The 23706-nt window shown below is 36.7% G+C and overlaps 1 protein-coding gene and 4 long non-coding RNA genes across 7 annotated transcripts; 2 read left to right on the top strand and 3 right to left on the bottom strand.

Annotated features, from left to right (window-relative positions):
* Positions 1-9664: 9664 nt before the first annotated feature.
* Positions 9665-11964, bottom strand: LOC136254365 (uncharacterized). The gene is made up of 2 exons (XR_010700446.1): positions 11499-11964; positions 9665-9724 (listed from the first exon to the last, which is right to left on the bottom strand). It is a non-coding gene; the product is annotated as an uncharacterized lncRNA (long non-coding RNA).
* Positions 11609-14598, top strand: LOC136254368 (uncharacterized). Its single transcript, XR_010700450.1, has 3 exons — positions 11609-11743; positions 13140-13323; positions 14080-14598. It is a non-coding gene; the product is annotated as an uncharacterized lncRNA (long non-coding RNA).
* On the bottom strand, positions 14490-17844 carry LOC136254364 (uncharacterized). The gene is made up of 2 exons (XR_010700445.1): positions 17679-17844; positions 14490-14789 (listed from the first exon to the last, which is right to left on the bottom strand). It is a non-coding gene; the product is annotated as an uncharacterized lncRNA (long non-coding RNA).
* LOC136254366 (uncharacterized) lies at positions 17668-19275 on the top strand. 3 transcript variants are annotated; one of them, XR_010700448.1, is made up of 9 exons: positions 17668-17890; positions 17942-18090; positions 18138-18247; positions 18472-18527; positions 18591-18659; positions 18713-18749; positions 18808-18936; positions 18991-19028; positions 19080-19275. It is a non-coding gene; the product is annotated as an uncharacterized lncRNA (long non-coding RNA). The 3 variants fall into 3 exon arrangements; XR_010700447.1 differs by having other exon boundaries at positions 17669-17890; positions 18708-18749; XR_010700449.1 differs by lacking the exon at positions 18138-18247 and having other exon boundaries at positions 18708-18749.
* A 3269-nt stretch (positions 19276-22544) lies between these two features.
* On the bottom strand, positions 22545-23270 carry LOC136253675 (fibrinogen-like protein A). The gene has a single exon (XM_066046335.1). The coding sequence runs from the start codon at positions 23268-23270 to the stop codon at positions 22545-22547; it is 726 nt and encodes a 241-aa protein (XP_065902407.1).
* Positions 23271-23706: the final 436 nt, after the last annotated feature.

Genomic DNA, 23706 nt, shown 5'->3' with positions numbered 1-23706 from the left:
GTACATGCTGTGTTAGTTGATCCTTAAAACTAGTTTAAGTTGTCTATCATCACTAGTGGCTCAGGTAGCTCGTTCCACAGTTTGGTAGTGGAGGGTAGGAAAGAGTTGGCAAAAGTCTCAGCTCTGATTGGAGGGATGATGTAACGACAGGGGTGTCCTCATGTGACTGTAGTTAGTGGCATCAAGTTTATAGTGGTTTCAAACAAATTATTTTTCAATTTTGTAGAACCATCAGTTTCAGATTTAGCTATAGACGGGTTGCCTATTTAGGGCGTGTCCCTTGTGTAACGCGAACAAACGCGACTTTCCGTTTTACGCATGATTACAATGTTGGTCAAGAAGTCAACAAAAAACCCATTTTTTTAAATAGTTAGGCAAACGTTTTTGGTTCTTCAAAGGTACAAGGTAAGTTAAAATCATCCAGTCTATCATTCTAAGTAGTAGCAAAGTCTTACAAAGAATGTTTTCAGTGAGTTTTATCGCTTTCCAAAAACCCGAGATTGAGAGAAAATCATCTTCTCGTTCAGCCTTCACCTTACACGCTGGATATGTTATAGCTCGAACCTTTCTCTATAACATACTTTCTGTTCTGAAGGCTGGCTAACTCCTGCTTGCTAAAGTTAACCGAAACGTTCATTTTCTCCAATAGCCGTAATACATTTTTGACTTAGCGAACTCGGAAAGTATGTGGAAAATTTACGGTAAAACGACCACGCCTTAAAAAGGCAACCCGTCTATACAGCTACCTATAGAATAATTCTTGGCACAACAAACTTCCGTTGTCAAAAGCAGCTCCAGGGTTAGCAAGGCTTTGATGTCAAATCCCCTGTTGGTGTATGGGGACTCCTGGGGGGTGGGGCTTGACATTGATAGATGCATAATTGCTTGTAGTCAGTTTTCTTGTATAAAGCTTATTGATAAGGTAATTAATTGCGTAGGCATCCAATAATTCTACAATGTTTGCCAGTTGCCACAACCTTGCAACCAAACCTTTTCATAAAGAAGCAAGCCAAATAGTCATAAACTTATTTCTTTGAGGAACAACTAGGGACCCGCCGATTATGCTGGCATAATTTTGAGCATAATAGGTACCTAAAAGCATTGAGCATGCATAATAGGTTAAATATTTGTACGATAGTGTAAATTCTTGCTGGAAAAATGACAATTGCAAAATAAGATCGATATACTCTAATAGAGCAGTCAGTAACTCTAATAGAACAATCATCAAACTGACTGTTCTATTAGAGTATATCGATCTTGTCTCTTACATGCAGGCATACAGCAAGAATTTACTATTTGTGTTCCAGCCACTCATTTTTTTCTTTCTATATAGTGTTAAACTAGTAGCAAAGCATATGAACTAAGGCATGAACATTGAGCATAATCGAGCATAATAGGTAAATATTGAGCATTAATTTAAGCATAATAGGTGAATTTTTGAGCAGTGCAGCATAGCATAATAGGTAGGCATGAGGCTATTATGCTCCAAAAATTGAGCATTATGCTTTTGAGCAGTGCTCAAAAAATCACCTATTATGCTTTTGAGAATTGCCCATTATTCCCAAAATTATGCCACCATAATTGGCTAATAATGACAGTTTATTCCTGTATCAGCCCATTTTCATTGATGTTTAAGCTTCAAATAGTCTTGAATTTTTAGCTGGTCGCTGTATTAGAGTATTTCATATCAATGTGACTGCTTTATTAGAGTAAATAATATTCGGTGACTGTTCTATTAGAGTTTCTGACTGCTCTATTAGAGTATCTCGATCTTTTTTAACGGAATTATGCAATCTGCAGATTTTCCTACTGTTAAAGCTTTATAATCACCTAAAAATGCTAGCATAATTCCTGATTCCCACACATACCTATTATGCCCGAAATTATGCTGGCATAATCGCCGCATCCCTAATAATAGGTAAAATTATGAGCATAATCGGCGGGTCCCTAGGAACAACTGCACTGTCATTTAACTACAAAGGATTCATGTGCTCTATTAGAATACACACAGAGCAATGTACATGCACTGCTTGAAGTATCTTACAGTGGTATATCCCCAGTATATGGAACAGTTAATTGTTTGTTATTTTAGTAGTTTTTCAGTAAACCCGCATTCACTGATGTTTTACTGAGAGTTTAAAACTTAGTAAAATAATTATGTTCCATATACTTAAGTTTACTAACACTTTACTATCAGTATAACTACAGTAAGGCATCTTAACAAATTAGTAAACTAAGAACCTTCAAGCAGTGGTAGCAATACTTGGAAAAGAGTAACAAAAGCTTTATTTTCTCTAGTTTGTAAGTTATTTACTACTGGAAACTTAGCTAGAGATGGTTTAATAAAAGTGGTGAGTGTCTACTGGTCATATCTGTACCTTTGCAATAGCTACCGAGTACCAATACCAATACCACTGGTATCAGCATCGATACTGATACTGGTATTGGTATCGGTTCACCTTTAAAAATATAAGAAACACATTGCTACTCATAAAATAGAGCTGGGCAATAAATCAATATTTCGATATGATTATAAGGTATTAATACACACCGAATGGTATTTTTGGTATTGTGATAATTGAAATACCGCAATATATTGCAAATACCAAGAATAATTGCAGGATACCATTGGCATAAACATTACATGTGAGCCATCCCAAAGCATTTTATCTGATTTGTAATTTCTAAATACTACAATTTTCCACTGAATATTGATATTCTAGTTTTACATACCTCCTTGCTTCAGTTTAATGTCCAAACTGTCCATTTAGATGAACATAATCACAAATGCCAATTGCAAAAATTATTGAATGACTTCAATTATTTCATTAATACTGTATTGGTTCTTAGAATTCTCAATACGGCTCATCACTAAAAAATATCAGCAGCTATTTAACAATTTTTAAATTATATCAATAAAACTGAAGCAACTACAGTATTATGACTTTCTGATACAGCTCAGAGGCATAGGAAGATATTTCGGGCAGGGGTGCTGAGATGGGAGGCGGACTCACCCGCAGGGGGTCTGGGGGCACAGCCTCCAGACGCTGACGACATTTTCAGAATTGTATGGCTCAAATCATTGTAAATTACATATTTATGGACAAAACAATGATTACATACATGCACATAGTACAGTAGCTACCTAAATTAAAAATTTGGATTAAAGCCCTATAACATTGTATTACAATAATTTACATGCAATTGTACTGGTATAAATGTCTCACTATGTATTATTATAGTGTGTATGTATTCTCTAGAATGGAAGAATGGCCTTGGCCGAATTATATAAAAATCGTCATTTATATAGGGACATACCAGTTATATTTATTGATTTATTTCCTAATGTTAAATGTAAATGCTTTAACAATTAAATCATCAAATCTGCTCTGAAGCAACAAGTTGTTCAGTTAGCATGCACCCCCAGACTACTTAATTAACATCTCTCTGTTGTAACTCAGTAACAGCTACCATCAATAAACAGGTAAGAAGGGTATACCCAACACACGTACTTGGGTAGTCTACTGACACACAAGTACACACCTTCTTGTTCAATATTATCCACATTATTACTGCTACTAACGGTGTTCTCACCTTCGTCGCTTCCGTAACCTTTATAACTGGAATAATTATGTTAACTATGATTGGAATCTTGTACTCCAATCCTATTTATCTCTGCACATGGAGATCGACACGTGACATCGTGTTGGATTGTGAATCCATCGTTTTCTATACTTCTTCTGAATCACAAATAATCGCGCTAGTGTTAAACAGCTAGAGCTGCAACATCGGAATCGTCATCGTGACGTCAGAATCCTATTAGCCTGATCATGTGATCTATTAATTACTTAGCGGCGCGCAGACAAATTTGTGGGGGTGCTCCAACATCCGTGCTTCCTACGCCACTGCAGCTAGGAGCTAGCTAGCTATTCATTGAGGCTGGAAGACGGAATCTGGCTAAAGGCTGGAATTACCATGAGAAAACATGGCACAACAAGCAGGGTTATGAACTATAGTAGGATCCGCAAACCAAAAAATCGATATCTTCAAATCGACTTACAAACTATAGTTATGTGTAGGGGTAGGTCTAATCAAGAAAACACTAGAGTGGCAGCAAATTTAACCAGAAATACCTTGAATTCGATCGATTTTTCGCTGTCGTAATATACATACAATGTTATTCTTTTGGGCCAAAACTCTCTCTCAAGCTTTGAGAGGTTGTCCACTCTTACTTTGGAGCACAGGTAGTTTAATATAATTAATTAATATTTGGTAGTGGCGTCGCGCGCATCGCCGATCGGCGAAAAAAAAAAGACGTTTCGTGATCTGGAGCACAGCAGACTTGCAGGAAATACTGCAACATTTACTGCAGGGATCACCTCCAAGTCAAGTACCTGTGTGCAGAATATGGTGTGGATTGAAGTTTGTTGACCATCTGGCTGAGACCAGCCTCGCCTGATTTAGCAAAATTCCTCCACGATCCAACAAATACTGCAGTCTCGTGCACATAAGTACCTTTAAGTGTGTTGAATTATGGAAATGATTACTCAGTACAAGTACAAACTTCCAGCGAAGGCTAGATTACGAATACTTTAATCAATTACGGCATGCGAAACGCGATTTATTGCACAAAACCAAGGTTCTCGTACCTAATATAATTTTACAAAAATATTGTGAAATATACTTGACAACTATATGTACTTTGAGTGCAGTTAAATAAACATGTTTGTGATTGTTAATTAATTTCAGTGACATTATGTATAAAAATCAATTTCTGACTGCATGTTCTATAGGAATATCTGACTGCTCAATTGGATAGTTTCCTTCATGCAAGTTATACCTATTACAGCTACGTGGCGTTGGTGTAAATTGACCTATATAATTAATTTTAATGTTGGCATATTGCATGCTGTAGTAAAATCATTGTGCCTTTTTCTGAAAATCTTCCTCCTCATACTCAACAAGGCTAAAAGGTATAGTCTAGACATAACATCTGCATTTTCATTTTGATATTTATTATTATTATTATTATTCTTATTAAATACAGAGAAAAAGGCATTATGCCTGTGAGTCCTGCTCATTACAATAAACAATTACATTAAGAATAAAAGTTATCAATCAAAATTTTAAAGTTGTCAGTAGAATTAGACGACACTACATAATTGGGTAAATTATTCCATGAATTGATGGTTCTTACTGAAAAGAATTTACTTCGAACATTCTTTTGGGCATGAGGTTTAAAAAGTTTGAAGTCATGTCCCCTTGTGGCACTTAACAAATTCAGGTGGAAAAATAATTCAGGTTGAAGATTAACATTCCCTTGTAAGATTATGATATTGTATACCATAATCATGTCAGCACGATGCCTTCGATATGACAATGTAGGAAGCTTGAGGGTAACCAGACGTTCATCGTACTCCAAACTGGACAGATCCTGAACACATTTAGTGGCTCTTCTTTGCACTCTCTCCATCCTGTCACAATCTCCAATATAATTGGGTCCCCATACAACATTAGCATATTCAAGGTGAGGTCTTACCAGAGCCTTGTAGAGTATTGGAAGGGTCTTTCTATTTAGAGTGTTAAATGATTTTTTGATGAATCCCAATACACGATTGGCTTTGTTTATAGTAGAGGTTGCTTGGCTATGGAACTTTAAGCTAGAATCTACTATTATTCCTAAGTCTTGATGTTCTGATACTACCTGTAGGGGTTGTCCATCCATATAGTATATATGACATGGGTTAGAGTTACCCAGATGCATAACAAATGTCTTAACAATGTTGAAATTCAGCAACCACTTCATTGACCACTCTTTTAGTAATAAGAGATCTTGTTCCAATTGAAAGTTACTCTGCTGGTTTACAATTGGGCAAAACAACTTAACATCATCAGCAAACAACAACACTTGGGATGATACTACACTGGGAAGATCATTAACATAAATTGAAAACAAAAGAGGGCCAATCACAGATCCTTGAGGCACACCACTGATCACATTACTTGTAGCTGATTTAACACCATTAATCACAACAGTCTGTTTCCTTTGAGAGAGAAAAGATCTAATCCACTGCAGAACTTTGCCCTGTATGCCATAAGCTTCAAGTTTTAAAAGTAATCTTTCATGTGGGACAGAGTCAAAGGCCTTACTGAAGTCCAAATACAGTACATCAACAGGGACGCCTTTCTCAAGAGATTCAGTCTAGTAATGTAGTGCAGTTAAAAGTTGTGTAACACAGGAGCGTCTTGGCATAAAACCATGCTGTTCATTAGCTAATAGATTATTCCTAAATAGATAGTCAAACATTTTATCTCTGATCACTGATTCCAATACCTTGCAAATCAGTGGAGTCAAACTAATCGGTCTGTAATTAGATGGGAGTTTACGGTCACCCTTCTTAAACACTGGAGCCACGTCTGCTAGTTTCCAATCATTAGGAACTATACCTGTGTCCAAGGATTTCTGAAACAATACCGCTAAAGGTTTTGACAATTCAAGAGCTGCTTCTTTGAAAAAACGGGGATGCCAACCATCTGGACCGGGTGATTTATTAGCATCTAAGTGACATAGCTTGTCATAAATATTGTTATCAGAGATCTGAATATCAGCCATTGGTACATCATTAAATACATCAGGTAAAGAAGGCATATTTCTTAAATCATCCTGGGTAAAAACACTTGCAAAATACTCATTAAGAACATTAGCTTTATCTAGATTTGAAACAGCTTCTCCATTATCACTATAGTCCTTAAAGTATCCACAGGTAATCTAGTCTTCATTTTAGAATTGACATATTTCCAAAATACTTTTGGATTTGTTTTGATGTTTGAAACAAGGTTTTCTTCATAATCAGACTTCAGCCTTCGAGTCAAACTACGAAGATCATTACGTACTTTAGCAAATCTATTGTAATCCAAAGTGCTGAGAGTACTACAATACTCATTCCAAAGTGACCTTTTCTTTTTACTTAATCGTATAACATCTTTATTTGTGTAAACATTCTTAAATTTAGGCTTGATATGTAATGTACTATTTGGTATGTATAATACTGATCCTACTTATGCATGGGGGCAGTATTAGCAATAATTATAGTAACTATCAAAAGCAGAAACCAAGGGTTTGCTCCAACTCCATAGTTGATGGTATAGGGAAGAGTGGCTCTGCTGACTACTAGCTGTAAGGATATGTAAAATAAAATCAAAAGTTGAGATATACGCCTAAAAGCAAGCTTCAAGACAACAATTTAATGTATGTACATATTTGTATATCCTATCTGTGTGGGCCATTCTTATACATTCCATGTAATGTTCCAAGCTACTAAAATTATACTTCAAAAAGTTCAAAATTAGGACCCAGTGCAGGACAAATTTTCAACTATTTGAATTCTGTGAACAGATCTATATTAGTATGACAAAGTCATTGTGATAGTTACTCTAAATTCAGTGACATGTGACTACTGCTCTTATTAAAATTAAGGTTGATCTAATCCATTATAACTATGTCGATTTTTAAGTTCCAGTAAATCATCCAATTGACATCTCATTATAACAATTAAAATCAAAATTTCTTCCAAATCACAAAATAATAAACTTCATTTTTAGAGATTTTGCATGTGTCGTCATGGAAGTAACACTATGTTTTTAATGTCTTGTACAGGATAGACATTATTGAGACTGAATAAGTTGCAATTGGTACTTTGGTACAAAATTAGCTACCAGGAAATATCACGGCTTTGTATGATAGTTTTCCATGCAGATGTGATTTCAAGGCATGTAAAAACTTGTCTGGGGAGCATACCATTTGACCTTGCATGCTACTGCATCTGAGTATCACATAAAAATAGATGATCAGATAATTATAAGCTCTAATTTAACTATCAAAAAGGTGTGCATGATTATAACTATGCTGCATGGCCTGCATAGCTATTATACTGTAAAAATTTAGTAGTGAATTGCTCTGCCACAATACTCACTATTTTTAAGTAGTGACGCTCACTACTTTTTGTAGTGAACGTCACTACTTTTTGAAGTGAACGTCACTACTTGGTGGTCAATGTAGTGACGTTCACTACAAAATTAGTAGTGAACGTCACTACACAAAAATAGTGAGTATTGTGGCAGACATTAGTAGTGACGTTCACTACATTTAGTAGTGACGTTCACTAGTTTGTTTTTACTGTGAATTATAGGGATGCGGCGATTATGCCGGCATAATTTCAAGCATAATGGGTATGTGTGGGAATCAGGAATTATGCTAGCATTTTGAGGTGATTATAAAGCTTTAACACACAGTAAAAACAAAGTAGTGAACGTCACTACTTTATGTAGTGACGTTCACTACTTTTAGATTCACTACAACGTAGTGAATTATCAAAGTAGTGAAGGTCACTACCAATGTAGTGACGTTCACTACATTTTAATTCACTACGTTGTAGTGAAATCATAATGTAGTGACGTTCACTACAAAACGTAGTGACGTTCACTACATTTTAATTCACTACATTGTAGTGAAATCATAATGTAGTGACGTTCACTACAAAAAGTAGTGACGTTCACTACATTTTAATTCACTACATTGTAGTGAAATCATAATGTAGTGACGTTCACTACAAAAAGTAGTGACGTTCACTACATTTTAATTCACTACATTGTAGTGAAATCATAATGTAGTGACGGTCACTACAAAAAGTAGTGACCTTCACTACATTAAAAATTTTACTATACATCAATATAACAGCATGTCAAGAACACTGTTACTGTCAAGAACACTGTTACTGTCAGTAACATTTAACATTGGTATATAAAGGACAGTTTCTGAGGTATCATAACAGACTATAAACCAAAATTGCAGGTTGATAGACTTCTTTAAATAAAATGTTACCTCTGAAAAATGACAACCTCTTTATAACAGTATGGTCACAAAGTGTCCACTAGAAGTATCATCTGCATATTTCACCACAACTATGTAAACTTGCTGTGTATTCACAGTAGTATAGGCTAAATGTAGCAAAACCAAACAAAATATCCGATTGTACATATGTGAGTGTGGGTGTGTGTGCACATGTGTGTGTATGTGATAACACTGGAAAACAGCAGTCATGTATTGTAGCCTCAGATTTTCTATTGGTAGGGACTATACAGTACATTTGATAAATTTCTAATTTGAAGATTAAGATTCCCACCCGAAGCCATTTATTGATGTGAAAAGGATGCTTATAAGAAGATACTAAGAGTTTGCACATGAAAGATCACGACAACCTTTAGAAATTTGCAGGGGATATGGTATGGGATGCTGCTGTCAATGCTAAGGAGCTGGGATTTACTTCACAAAGGACTTTCATTCATTGATTAGGTTCAATATGCACTTCTGCAGGAACGTCAATGAAGTCTTTGCAGACATTCTACTAGGCTGTAGTAAACCAAGTAAAAAAGTTTTGACTACTTTTCTGGACATGGGGAAACTAGGCAAATCTGATGTCAAACTGTACTCATAAATTTTAGTATGTAAATGCTATAAATACCTGCATTTATGAAACCACTAAACTTTCACATTCATGTAATCAAAATGGTAAATGTAAAATATTATATAACATCAACTATACGTACTGTTAAGTTTAACAATGGAATATATGTATACGTATAATGTACATACGTAACAAAAACACATCTTTGACCAGCTTCTGCTTTTCTTTTCATCTTTCATCCAGCAGCGGGCAGAACGAGCCTGTAAATGAAAAACAATATATCATGTACATGTATCTGGAAACATAGACATTTTGTGAAATGTGCCTTGTTCTGTATTTATTAGGGATGAAAAAATTACTCGCTAAGGAAATTCACTTAGACAGTAAAGATGTGTGCTTTCTAGAATCCACTCAAATTAGCTCATTATGTCACACGACCATACAAATCCCCTTCTAGCCTGAGTATTTCTAGGGTTTGCAGGTCGAGACATGGTCGGGGTTTACATTGTCAGTACTTACCCGGTAGGTGGGGAACTATAATCTTCAGTGATGCAAATCCCCACCTTGGCCAGGCAATAAGAATGTAAAGCTTCTCTAATTGCAAGTCCTGATTTTGACTTGAAAGGCAAGCCATGCAAATGGTAACCCAGAACCTTTGCATTATGCAATGTTTCAGAGTCTAACTGTTATGCTTTAATTTATAATACAAATACTGTATTGCCTTGAGTTATGCACCTATCAGTGTAATCCCCGACTACCACTGATACGGGGTGAGGTGGGGGCAAACAGGCTGTGTAAAATAGTTCACTTGTGAAGGTGGGTTGATATTTCCCTGGTTGAGAATATGTAGCTGACACAGATAGATAGTCTGGGCATGTGAAACTATGTTGGGTGGAGGTGCATGTGTGTGGAGTATTTTCTGTCCAGCTTTAGACTATAGAACAAGTGCCCGCAAACAACATATATGTGACCAGATTTGCGAAAAGGGGTCTTCTACACACATCTATTTTACCAAATTTAATGACTCATAACCAGACCTCTTAACTATCACAATTTGGTCATGAGACGTACGATTCCAGCCTTCATATCACGACCACTTGTTGATCTCACAATTTCCAATAAAATTTTCTAAGGCACACTAAATCTCCTTGATTTAAGCCCCAAAAGGTATCACGTGATCAGTTAATTAGAATAGTGGGGCGCCTCTGTATTTTGAGCTGAAAATTTTGGCGGTTTCCCATACTTTTGAATATGTCACGATCAAGTCACTTTGCTGCCAAACTCAATGAACTGAGCCCTATTTAAAGGTGAAATCCTTTGAGACTCAGCACACTGAAGAATTAGGTGAAATCCTACCAGTTGTGTTATTACAAATGTTTATTGCTTAATTTCGGTTGTTGTGAGGTGTACTTGTGTGGAAAATCTGTGCTGAACACTAAATCCACAGCTGGATACTGATTACTCAAGAAATGGGTGGTGATTTCAACAATGAATCACTGGTGAACCAGTACATCAGCTGAGTTGAAAGACTGATATCACGTGATTCAACGATGGAGCAAAATAGTAGGTTCTTCTCATACAGTAGGCTACACTATAGTACAGAGATATTATAAGCTGCGGTAAACAGCAGTACTGCACTCACATAGCTAGCTAGTTGTGCCTTTTAAAACATTTTTTTGTTAAAACAAATGTAGCTATGTGCATGAGCCCCAGCACAAAGATGGTAGGATTCACAGCTGCATGGGGATGGGTGGCTGGCTTTCTCACAACCAGATCTGCTTCCAGGTTGAGAGGTCTGTCATAACTTTAGACTGAAAAGGCTATTGATTACAAAATTGGACAGTAGTGAGCACTAACATAGTTTAGTGGATGGACAAATTTTCAAGTTAATACATTCCTTGAGCAGTGAGTTATGGACTTCTGAGTTCATAGAATTGGATGTGTGTGGAAGACCCCTTTTCATAAACCCATGCATGGCCAGTCACATACCGAGTAACCATTAATTATCTATGAAGGAACACACCTAACACTCACACTTAAGTTTCATGATGATTCTGTATAAGGCCACCCCATGTAGTTTCCCATCATCCGTCCAGCATCGTGTCTGGGCTCCACATATGTCCCAAAGTCAGCAATTGCGCCCTGAACTATTAGAATAGTAAAGTTGTACGAAAGTATTAGAATACTCGTACAGGATCCATGTATCAACAGATCAGTGAATCTCTAGACGTAGACTCGTATGAACCGAGAAGTTTATTACCATCACTAAACTGGCAAGCGTGAGTTACGTGTGCAGTTTGCTCAGTAACTTACATAGCACGGTAAATGTAACTGTATCGTCCCAGGACTGGGCAGAGTTTGCCTCTCTGCCCACTGTTTAAGTGTTTATTTATATTATTATCATTGTCAAAACTGTATCGTTGCCATTTCTAAGCTTTATAGTTAACACATTGATTCGAGACAATATAAAGTCAACTCATAAACTGTTGCATGGTATGACTGATCATTTTTTTCTCGGGCTAAATGGATTGTGGTACGTGCGGTGCCAGCAGCTGATCGAAGAGCGAACTTGTACATGTACCTGAAAGCCCATCCTTGGAGAGACATCATCTGATCAGCAAAATAAATACCTGTGGATGTTTTTCAGTATTAGCTCCTACTGTTTATCAGCTGAAACTTATAACAGCCCATTGCTTTTCAACTCCTTCTAGACAACAAAATCCATTTAACAGAGCCCGGTTGGGGGTAATGCATTACGTTATATTACTTTCTGCAGTAATTATGTATGTGCTGCATGACAAAGCAATGAGTAATGTAATTTATAATGGACATTACATCCGGAAATTGTAATGCATTACTTCTAATGTGCATTGTATCCAGCACATGATTGATTACATTTGGGCCTGACAACACTGATATAGTGTATGGGGAGTGTCCTTCTATAACAAAGAAGTTTTTATGGCTGAACTATACCAGAGAAAGTGTGGTTCACTGGTGTCACTTGTAGTTATAGGTGTCAGAAGGTTGCACTTAGTTTAAAGCTTATAGTGAACAAGTGTATAATGTGTAATAATAGTTACTGAGTGGACCCCTGTTTACAAATTACAACTACTATAGTATGTTCACGTTGAGCTGAACCCTCAAAAACATTTAATAACTCATGGATGTAATTACACACGATCTTGAAATTTGGCTCATTTGTAGTACTGCTTGACCCGCTAAAAATATTTCAAAATCTTGTTGTTCAAATGTTAGACATAATATTTACAGTCAATCAAAATTTTCACAATACATTTCCTATGGGGAAGCCATATAAGTACAGTGTCCAATACAGCCCTTTCCCAAACTTGTAATGGAACCAAATCGTACGTGTCTGTTGTTGACACCTTTGCTGTTACCAAAAATCATCTAGTTGGCTGAAATGTTAACTCTGTTGAGAAAAAATCCACTTTTAATTTTTAGGCGTTTTTCAGGATTTAGCTCAACGTGAACATACTATAGTTGTAGCCCTCAGAGTAATGACTTTTTCTGAGAGTAAACTTTACTATAATGTGTTCTACTGTTGTTGTCATAGTTGTTGTATATACGTGTAATATTTTGAATATGTGTGTTCACAACTAGTTGTCAAATACATGATATTTCAAACAGATCATTGTTTTGCGTTGCATTCCATAGGGCTTTGATACTGCCAACGAATGATAAGTGCTGAGTGTTTGTTGTCGCCGAACTGTTATTTCAGATGTACCAAGGACTTCATAGCCATGAAAATGATGATGATACATGACTGTATGCAAAGCTGATGTAACAAATAATACTTCTTCACATGTTACGATGATCTCCATTATCTTCCCAAAGGACGGTAAGTTATTGTCAAATTCAAGTATAACAGCCATATCTTTGTGATATCTTACTCCATCAGTTGTAATTTTGGTATTTCTGTAAAAACATGTACGTACATGTCTAGTGAGTTTGTGAAACAGTATTAATCAGTTTTGCCTTTCCTTTACTATGTACAGTATGCCTTAGCAATACAGTCTCATATAGCCAGGTCACTGTACTTTTCTTTTGTGTGTGGATAGGAAAAATGGGACTAAACCTATAGCGGACTAATTGTATATTGGGATGGGGTGCATTATATAGACATACTAGAATATCTATAGACTTGAAATGTTGTACAACAAAACTAAATGGTTGTCTTTGGTTTTCCAGAATTTAGTTAGGCTTATTGTTGATCCAGAGTGCTAATAAGGACCTATGAGTTGCAACCCACAGCTGAACAAATAGCTGGTCCTTTACAAGCAGTTAAGCCTTCAAAGCTGCTTTTAATATAGAAATGTAATAAAACAAGGTTGTTAATTTTTTTCTTTTATATGACCATGGCAAATTATTTGATCGGTGGCATACTAGTTGATGTAAGTCAAATTATATACACAAGCAATAATACTGCATGTGATGACATACAATCAAGATTTCATGCAATCATAATTTTGGAATTTTAATTAATACTTAGAGCACATGTCTTACAACAAATACATTGGAATGCATTCCCTCAGTATTTTGTATGTGCATAAGTACGCTAGACCAACTTATTGACATTTTTTGTTGCATTTGAAAGGATGGAAGCACAGAAGATGTGGTAAAACAGTTGCCCATGGCACAACCATGTATTGTTGTAAAGAGGGATGAGGAGAACAAACTACAACCTGCTCTTGTGGTTGAGAGATCAATTCTTTATGTGGTGCCACCAGAGCTGGCTGCCATCCATCTATTGGGTGCATTTTACATATTTTATATGCACTACACAGAGGGCTGCAGCAACTTCTACGCAGCCCTTGAATCCATTTTCCTTGGCTGCAATAAGCCAGGTAGAAAGACTCGTTTGGCTGCTTTTCTGGGGAGACTAGGCTACTCCAATGAAGAATGATACTAAACTCTATAAACAAACATGCAGTACTGTGTACTCATGGCAATGCTCATATTGTGTGTATGTACTCATAGCATACTTATATGCACTCTCATAGCGTATTCATTTACATGTACTTTCATAGTGTATTCATATTAGTAATAATGTACAGTACTCATGTAAACTTCATACTAACGTATTCTAAGGAATATACAGTATTTTATGCTCCATAGTATATACTACGTAAATAAACCACATATAGTCTAAAATTATAGTACCTTAACATCTAAGATAATATAATACTGAGTATCTAGTTTTGTTTTTAAATGCAACGTAGCCACCCTGAAGACACATCCTTTGCCAGCTTCTTTCCAAGTTACAACTTCTTTTTTATCTTTCATCATGCAGTGGCCATTACAGATCTGCAATAGAAAACAATACTTAAAACTGAAAAGATATAATGAAATAATTACAAATATTTTGTGACTGCGTATGTGATTGGCTGAGCAAAGACCGGTTATTTTCGCCCATTCCTTGGATTCTATTTTATTGCTTCTCCGTTATCTATAGTAACAAAGGAGTGGACAAAGAAGAAGACCATTCCAACAATGAAGTGACCATGGTAAACTTAATTTTTACCGCATCACCCATAACTCATATGGCTTCTGATGTATATACATGAAATAAAGATTGTCTTACTCCCCATGAAAAGGCAAATCTGATGGTTTATATAGGTTTTATTGATTCGTGCTTTGTTTCAGTACATAAAAACTAAAACATGCATAATTTTTTACGTAGCATGCATATTTTTATACTCAATACTTTTTTACTGCAAAATAGAACCACCATATAAAAACAGCTGGTTTTCGCTCACTATTATAACTGTGGATAATTGACTCTGCTATATCTGATTACTAGAGTTCCATTAGCTACAGTATTAAGTAACTCTTGGTACCTCCGAGTTTACCCTTAAAGCTTCTGAGAAAGCTGGTAATGTCTCAGTGACACTATCATTTGGCAGTGTTTCATGTAGGGCTGGTGGTGAGAGTATTCACGGCAGCAGGCAATCACATATTATATGTATGATTCAATTTGTGAATGGTTATCGCTATCATACAGAAGCGATCATGGAATTGAATTGAATAAAAAAGCCGATAGCATATAACAGGTTTAGCATCATCCTGTTTCTTGCAGTATTGAAATGTTAAATATTTGCTCAGCACTTGCATTTACTGGAAGTGATACAATACAGACTGGAAATACGGCTGGTCAAATATAAACACAGGGGCAGATCCAGGGAGTTCAAAGGGTTCCATGGAACCTCATTCTGGAAATTCCCCATGCTAAATCCGCCATTGCCTTGGTTCCATTCCAAGATGCCAAAATGCTCCAAATGGCTCTCTATAAATTCTCTCTTGAAAAGCACCCTAGTGATATGACTATGGTTGACAGTCTCACAGTAAACAATGAAGGTGCAAGATACTCTAATAGAGCATACCAATACTACAAGAACAATGGCTGGTCTCCGTAGTCAAGCGATGAATAGATGTTTGGTTCCCCTTTTGCATTGGTCCCATCAGCAGCATATGGAGAATATAGTAATTGTTTAAACAGAACGACTTCTGAATTTATTTCTGGAGGCCGCACAATGTAAAAATGTAAGGATTCCACCCATACCCTACTAGAAAGAGTACTACCCTGACAGCACCCACTCCTTCACAAAAAGAGGAAGGGTCTGGTCACTCTCACTATAACATTACAGAGTTGCAACTATGGAAGATAATTAAACAATGAGATCACAATGGCAGCAAGAATGGCATGTTTAACAACCATACGAAGTAAGCATAGTTATAGGTTAAACAAACTCAACCAAAAAGCACAACCAAAAAAATAGTTTTTATATTGATTAGGCATCACGAGTACATCAGCTCCAACTACATGGCCCTCTACCTCCATCTTTTGTTCTTTTAAAGAACACCCTATTGTTGACTACAAGCAGCCATTACATCTTCACAAAACATATTACATAATTCCAAGAGCTATTATTAACTCTTGATAATTCTATAGTATCAATGCATGGTAACTTAAAAAAAAAATTGTGATTACCAACAACATAATCTGATTGGCACAGCCTGTTTTCTGTAACATGCTACTGATTTGAATGCTAGAGTAACCGGACCAGGATGGGCACCGGCACATACAGTAACTGAATTAAAATAACTCGACCAGAAATGAAAATCTTCTAGCACTTGCAAAGTCGAGGCTTCATATTCTGGGAATGGCATTACAGGACCAGTGAGCTCTTTAGGATGTCTTCGGAGTGAGCTCCATAAAAGGTTATCACAAAATGATCTCAGTAGTATTTCTGACCCTTTAAAGAACTCTTAGATAACAAGGGAAGAACAAAAATTTTGGTCTCAACAGTTATGGTTAATACATTTTTTACCTCTGAAAGAGGAAAACCTGCAAAAAATGGATAAAAATTCTGGGTCCCAAAATGTCCAAAATAGCACATGAATAAATAGTACATGAAATCAGTCAATAGTGAGGACAAACCTTTCCATAAATATTAATTGAGGTCTGGCTGACATTGACCACAGTTGCAGGTCGCACAGTGGACTGGCAGCTAGTATCCTAATTAATGCCTGCACATCCACAAACTTTGGCACAGTCGCAACGTGTCATTGGGTTCAGAAAAGAAAAGAATGCCATAAATTCATTTTCCAGGTCAGTAGTCTGGCCATGTAAGTATATATATATATATATAATAATAATAATAGTGAGAGACTATTGACCACGGGCCATCAATAATAATGTCAGTAGCATATAGACCCTTTTGCAGGTGAGCTGCTGCCATAGCAACATTTACCATTTTGAAGTACAACCTGATTTGCAACCCTGATAGCATAGGGGAGAGTGTACGTTTCACCTACATGGTCAACCTTTGCTGTGGAATGCAGGAGAAGCAGCCCTAGGTATTGTTTTACTCTTATGAAAAGCAATGCTATCAGGTTTGCAAAACTGGTTGTACTCCAAGATGGCGGATGCTGCTATGGCAGCAGCTCACCTGCGAAGGGTCTATAGCCATACCAGGGATGGCGATGACCAGGGTTAGAGCCCTGGTAATCAGTCAAAGCACCGGTAATTTGTCAGTTTAAAGTGCTATTAGCCCTGGTAATAACATCTTAAAACCTTCGTAATTATGAAAGGCTGGCCATAGACAGTATATTGTACGTAGAATATACTATCTATGGGCTGGCTAACGCCGATTAATTCAATTATGTGTTTACAGTTACAGCTTGTTTACTTACGATTTTAAACAGACTAATCAGGAACGGTTGATTACAGACGATAAACACTATAGATCTTCAGATACAGAGTGCATAGCACTAAGCAGTAGCACCAGAGGTAGCACCTCGAGTAGCATCATGTCAAGGAAACTCTAAATAATGCCACATATAATTGATGACGTCATCTACTTGGTAACATCGTTGCTCACTTAGTTACGTGCTGTAGAAGTCGTGTAAGTGGAAGACTAATAATTGTTCTTTTACTTCTGTTTTCTATTCACTAGAGACTGTTTCGTAACTGTGACGTGCGGTCAGGTGGCCGCAGAGTGGTCTCCCGAGTCAACTGAGTAGGCTAGGCAGCTTAGCACTGCGTACCTCTCGGCGTACCTAGTAGCTGTTGCATGATTTAGCAAGTGGTTAACAATTCAGAAAAGTAAGTCTTAAATTGTAATTATTTGTTTTACACTTTTGCACACGTAGACTACCCCAGCCAGCAAAGTTGGCTGCCCGCCAATTTCCCGGCGCCGGCACTGTAGTACCAGAGCCGAGAGGTGATGAAGTTTGGGGCTTTCATTTTAATATACCATAAGGTATAGCACATAGTAACTGAATTGAGTGATGGAGTACTGACACTTATGGTGTGACTGGCGGTTGCTTACAAACTGGATCAGTTGTGTACACTGACGTATTTTAGCTTTCTGACATATCTGAGCTTCACATTTTTACCACTACTAGCTAATCACTTTTTTTGTTTTCTGTATGTATGCATGTTTGTCAGTTTTGTTCTTGTATTTACCTTGCCGTGCCCACACAGATCTTTTACTACGATCTGATTGTGGTTGCACGAGACTGAGCTAGGTCGCACATACTGTAAGTTATCTCTACTTATTATGTTTTCTCATTTATAATAATGATGGTTCTCTCTCCATGCAGTAGTCGATTGATATTCATTGCAGTGGTGTATACCTGTGGGGTACTGCTGTGTGTCTGCAAGTGTTTAAGGTTTGTAGCTTTAAACAACCATTCTGCAGTTAAAATGTTGTTTGGCAGTTTAGGTAATAATGACTTTCCATTGGTAGCAGTTTTAAACAGGTAAATGCTTTAGCTTATTACATTGGAGATTGTTTACGATCTTTGTATTTTGATATAGCGAATACTGTAAGACTAGCAAATGAAACAATTTGCTACCACTATACTGTGGTTACTAATAGGAACTGATCTAACATATCAGATGGTTATACCATGCACCCATCCCTTACGCACAGTTGTGCAATAGTTGGTAAGTGCATATATGTTTATCTCATATTACATATCAACAATTATTTTATCACAGCATAAATCATGTACATCTGCTCTATTGTAGCTATCCTGGTAAGTTTTATTTAGCTACCATAGTTTGTATTATATTGTTATATCTTGCAGTTCAATGAGAAAACTTGCAATATACACTGCACAGTATCTGATGCATCTTTGCTGCTACAGAATCTTCTCACAAGAAATTTCTGGACTAACATGTATGCACCTATACAAAAAAAAACTGACATTTTGTATACATGTATTTTTACTTGTATGCAGTATTATTTTTAATGGAATTCTATGGTGCATGAATGCATAAACTGGATGCAAATGCGATGTAGTGAAATCACCGCAAATAAGCAGTGACGTTCACTGTAAAACAGTAGTGAAGTTCACTACTAATGGCACTGCAAGTAGTGACGTTCACTACAGTTAGTAGTGACGTTCACTACAGTTGGTAGTGACGTTCACTACTTTTTTGTAGTGACGTTCACTACAAAAAAGTAGTGAACGTCACTACACAAAAATAGTGAGTATTGTGGCAGAGGTTTCACTACTAATTAGTAGTGACGTTCACTACTTTGTTTTTACTGTGCAGTAGGAAAATCTACAGACTGCACATTCCGTTAGAAAAGATCGAGATATACTCTAATAGAGCAGTCAGAAAGTCTAATAGAACAGTCACTGAATATTATTTACTGTAATAAAGCAGTCACGTTGACATGAATACTCTAATACAGCAACCAGCTAAAGAATTCAAGACTATTTGAAGCTTAAGGCCACTCCAAATAAATTCTCTGTTTCCCGTCCACCGCCCGCGCATCTGGTTACTGTCAGCTCTAAAACTTCCATTATTCCGTATTTTTCCATTATTTTCCGGTTATTCTTGCATACTTACAGGCTCAGTAAAAGCTATCTCGAAGCGGTGTCAGCAGTGCTATCAAGTTGGCCCACACTTCACGCTTGTGTTATTTTTGCAACTTAAAAAGGAAGGATAATGCTTAATAGACTCTTTGTTCCTAGAGTAAACAACAATTATGGGAAAAGAAGTTTTTATTACAGGGGAGCTATGATATGGAACAGTTTACCATCAACTGTTACTGAAGCAACCAACTTATCTAAATTTGTACGGTTATATCATGATAAATTTAGTTGATTGTATCTGTGTAGTTTTGTGTACTGTTCTTTGTATACCCTTTTGTGTTGTATGTTTATGTATGTATGTATGTATGTATGTATGTATATATGTATTTGTGTATGTATGTATGTATGCTTGTTTCGCAGGGCTCCACTGAAAATCAGTGTTTTTCACTGAGTGGAATCCCTGTTTAAATATTACAATTACAATACAATTACAATACATCCTTTTATGCAGCTTTTATGGTTGTGCCAGGCAAATAATGGCTTGAAAAGCTGCCAATCTTATAATGAAATAATGGAAATGGACCGCCCTCCCGCATGTAAATATGCTTGAGTCCAGGACGGGAAACAGAGAATTTATTTGGAGTGGCCTAAACATCAATGAAAATGGTCTGATACAGCAATAAACTGGTATTATTAGCCAATTATGGTGGCATAATTTTGGGAATAATGGGTAATTCTCCAAAGCATAATAGGTGATTTTTTTAGCACTGCTCAAAAGCATAATGCTCAATTTTTGGAGCATAATAGTCTCATGCCTAATAGCTATAGCTATATAGATCTGGCCATGCACTCAAGACCTCTGGACTCCATCCTTGCTACAGAAATGATCATCCTACTGCATGTGCTCACAGTGATTTATAATCATATCAAGTCAGTAACATTATGCTGAATTCCGTAGAACTTTCATTACAGGAGTTTTAGTTTTGCACCGGAAATAAATTGCATTATCGGCTAACTGTAAAATTTTCCATCAGTAATCAAGCCATTGCTGTTAGTTTATGCTAGCTCTGAGCAATCATTTCCATACTTCAGCACACCTAAAGGTGTTAATTTGCACGAAACTGCAGTATTTGTTGGATCGTGGAGGAAATTTTCGCTAAATCGGGCGAGGCTGCATGGTCTCAGCCAGATGGTCAACAAACTTCAATCCACCATATTCTGCACACAGGTACTTGACTTGGAGGTGATCACTGCAGTAAATGTTGCAGTATTTCCTGCAAGTCTGCTGTGCTCCAGATTACGAAATGTATTTTTTTCGCCGATCGGCGATGCGCGCGACGCCACTACCAAATATTAATTAATTATATTTAACTACCTGTACTCTATAGTAAGAGTGAACAACCTCTCAAAGTTTGAGACAGAGTTTGTATTGAAATTATAAGGATTCAGTAATCATAAAAGACGCGTACATACTGAAAACTATACAACATAGTATACTACTACTTATTACCTAACTATATATACTTATTACTACCTATACGTATACTTAACTTAACCTACGACAGCGAAAAATCGAACGAATTCAAGGTATTTCGCGTTATTTTCACTAGAAGAGATGGACGAAATTTGCTGCCATGCACTCTAGTGTTTTCTTGATTAGACCTATGCTACCCCTACACATGACTATAGTTTGTAAGTCGATTTGAAGATGTCGATTTTTTGGTTTGCGGACCCTAACTATATATATAGCTATAGATTTTTACGAAACTATACGCTGTACAAATCTTTTGTTCGTCCCATATTAGAAGATGGAAATATTATATGGGGTCCACACAGTTCATACTTGATCAGCAGTCAGTTGAAAAAATTCAAAGAAGAGCTACCAAGTTAGTGAGCGAAATTAAAGACTTGCAATATGTTGACAGATTAAACTTACCATCTCTCACTGAGATATCGACGTCGTAGAGGGGACTTAATTTACACATACAGACTATTTCATAACATGCTGGACATGGATAGCTCATCTTTATTTACCTTTCGATCAACACACTATCTTCTATAACAAGAGATCATGATTTAAAGATCTACAAACCACACGCTACCTGTTTGCCACGCCGTCACTTTTATTCAGTAAGAATTATAAATGATTGGAATGGACTCCCATATGACTCAGTTAATGTTCATTCAACCAATTTGTTTAAGACACACCTAGATAGATGTTATTATGATTACTACCATGCAGTATGATATTGTATAGTTATTTTTGTAGTAGTTTGATTGTTTAGATCAGGTTTTTACAGGCTTTGCCTCCTTACCTGTACCCCCAATAATAAATAAGTTCTATACTGTAGTGACTGCTCTATTATAGAGAATTTGACTTGCTAGAGCTACACATGTTTAAGTTGCATCAAAAGAAATGGGCGATCTTGCTTTTTTTTGTTAATTATGAAACTAAATGTACTGTAGCATATAGGCTTAATTTTCTATGATTCAAATTTGAGAAGGGATGTTCCAGACCTAGGGGCTAGGGCTATTTTTGGTATCCTTGTGCCCTACACTGTAACCTGTAGTGTTGAACTACATGAATTTATCCCAATATACCAGTCAAATCATATCATTCTCATCCATAAATAATGCATGTAATAAAGATTTATATATGTATAATGACATAGTAAGCATTCCCTATAATGTACTAGCTGTAAGTTCTGTCATGCCTCCTGAAAAGTCTCACGCACAATTCCTGGGACGGATTTTCATCTCCACAAATGATGCAGCTTGTTGGACACGTGGTGGTTGAGAGTTAAGGTTAACTATACCACAATTATTGTACCACCATCCACTACTCCCAATCCTTGCACAGTTCTCGGTTGATGCATCATTGTCATTGTCTGCTGTGCTAAACCTTCGACCATGACTAGTACTAAGGAAGTTGGTTCCTATCCCGGTAAATCCAACAGCAGCGAGTAGATATCTTGTAGCAGCAATGTTGACACTGAATGTGTTGTAATGAAGAAATGATGTAACTCCAGTAGCAAGCTGATAGTCTATCCTCATCTCCCATACACCCCTTTGAGTGAAACAGTGCAATGCTTCAAGCCCATACCAGAAGTCTCCCGATAGATTTCCAAATCCTTGTTCATATTCTGTGTAGTTCCTGCTGAAATCAGTGGTGCTGTTGATTCTATTTCTTTGTATGACCATCCATCCTCCATCAGTAGTGTTCATGTCACAGTAGACATCAGCAGTATCAAATTGTGTCTTTCTTATCCTGTACATACCAGATGGAGCTTGGAACGGTTGTAGGTCACAGCAGCTGTTGAGTACAAAACTCCCCACACTACATTCTGATCTGAATCTAGTGTACTGGTCAACATAACTCCTGCAAAATTCATTAGCATTGACAGATGATAGAAATACCACCAGAGCTGCAATTTGCATGGAGATGATCTTCATTATTGTATAGGACCACACTGACTTTCTTGCTATACAAAAAGTTGTTAATTTTTCTTGTTGGATCAACTTTACTGCTGGCAATTTATACACATTTTGTTTTGTGATATTAAAGGTATTCTTCCTCACCTACTAACTCACATAGTTTCAGTTGATGCTGCTATTAACTCACTAGTAGGAGTTTGTGTGAGATCAGTAAATTTAGGATACTGATCACACACAAACTCCTACTAGTGTAGCTTGATCATGACTTATCAACTGATGAAACATTTATTCATGATTGAATAGCACAATTATTGTCAGGTACAGAATGAAATCATGGAATTTGTGTACAGTTCTACTAGCTTTAATAAGCTGTTTTAACTTCAAACTAGCATAGCAGACCTGCAATTCTAAAATTAGGACATAATAAATATAAAGCATAAACTCAGGCCTATGT

Source organism: Dysidea avara, chromosome 4 (genome assembly GCF_963678975.1).
Source record: "Dysidea avara chromosome 4, odDysAvar1.4, whole genome shotgun sequence".
Classification (NCBI taxonomy): Eukaryota; Metazoa; Porifera; class Demospongiae; order Dictyoceratida; family Dysideidae; genus Dysidea; species Dysidea avara.
Note: the sequence above shows the minus strand (reverse complement) of the source record. Positions and strands in the feature narration are given on the sequence as shown.

Excerpts from the sequence above, each read along its gene's own strand:
- LOC136253675 (XM_066046335.1), bottom strand. The coding sequence starts at position 23,270 with ATGAAGATCATCTCCATGCAAATTGCAGCTCTGGTGGTATTTCTATCA.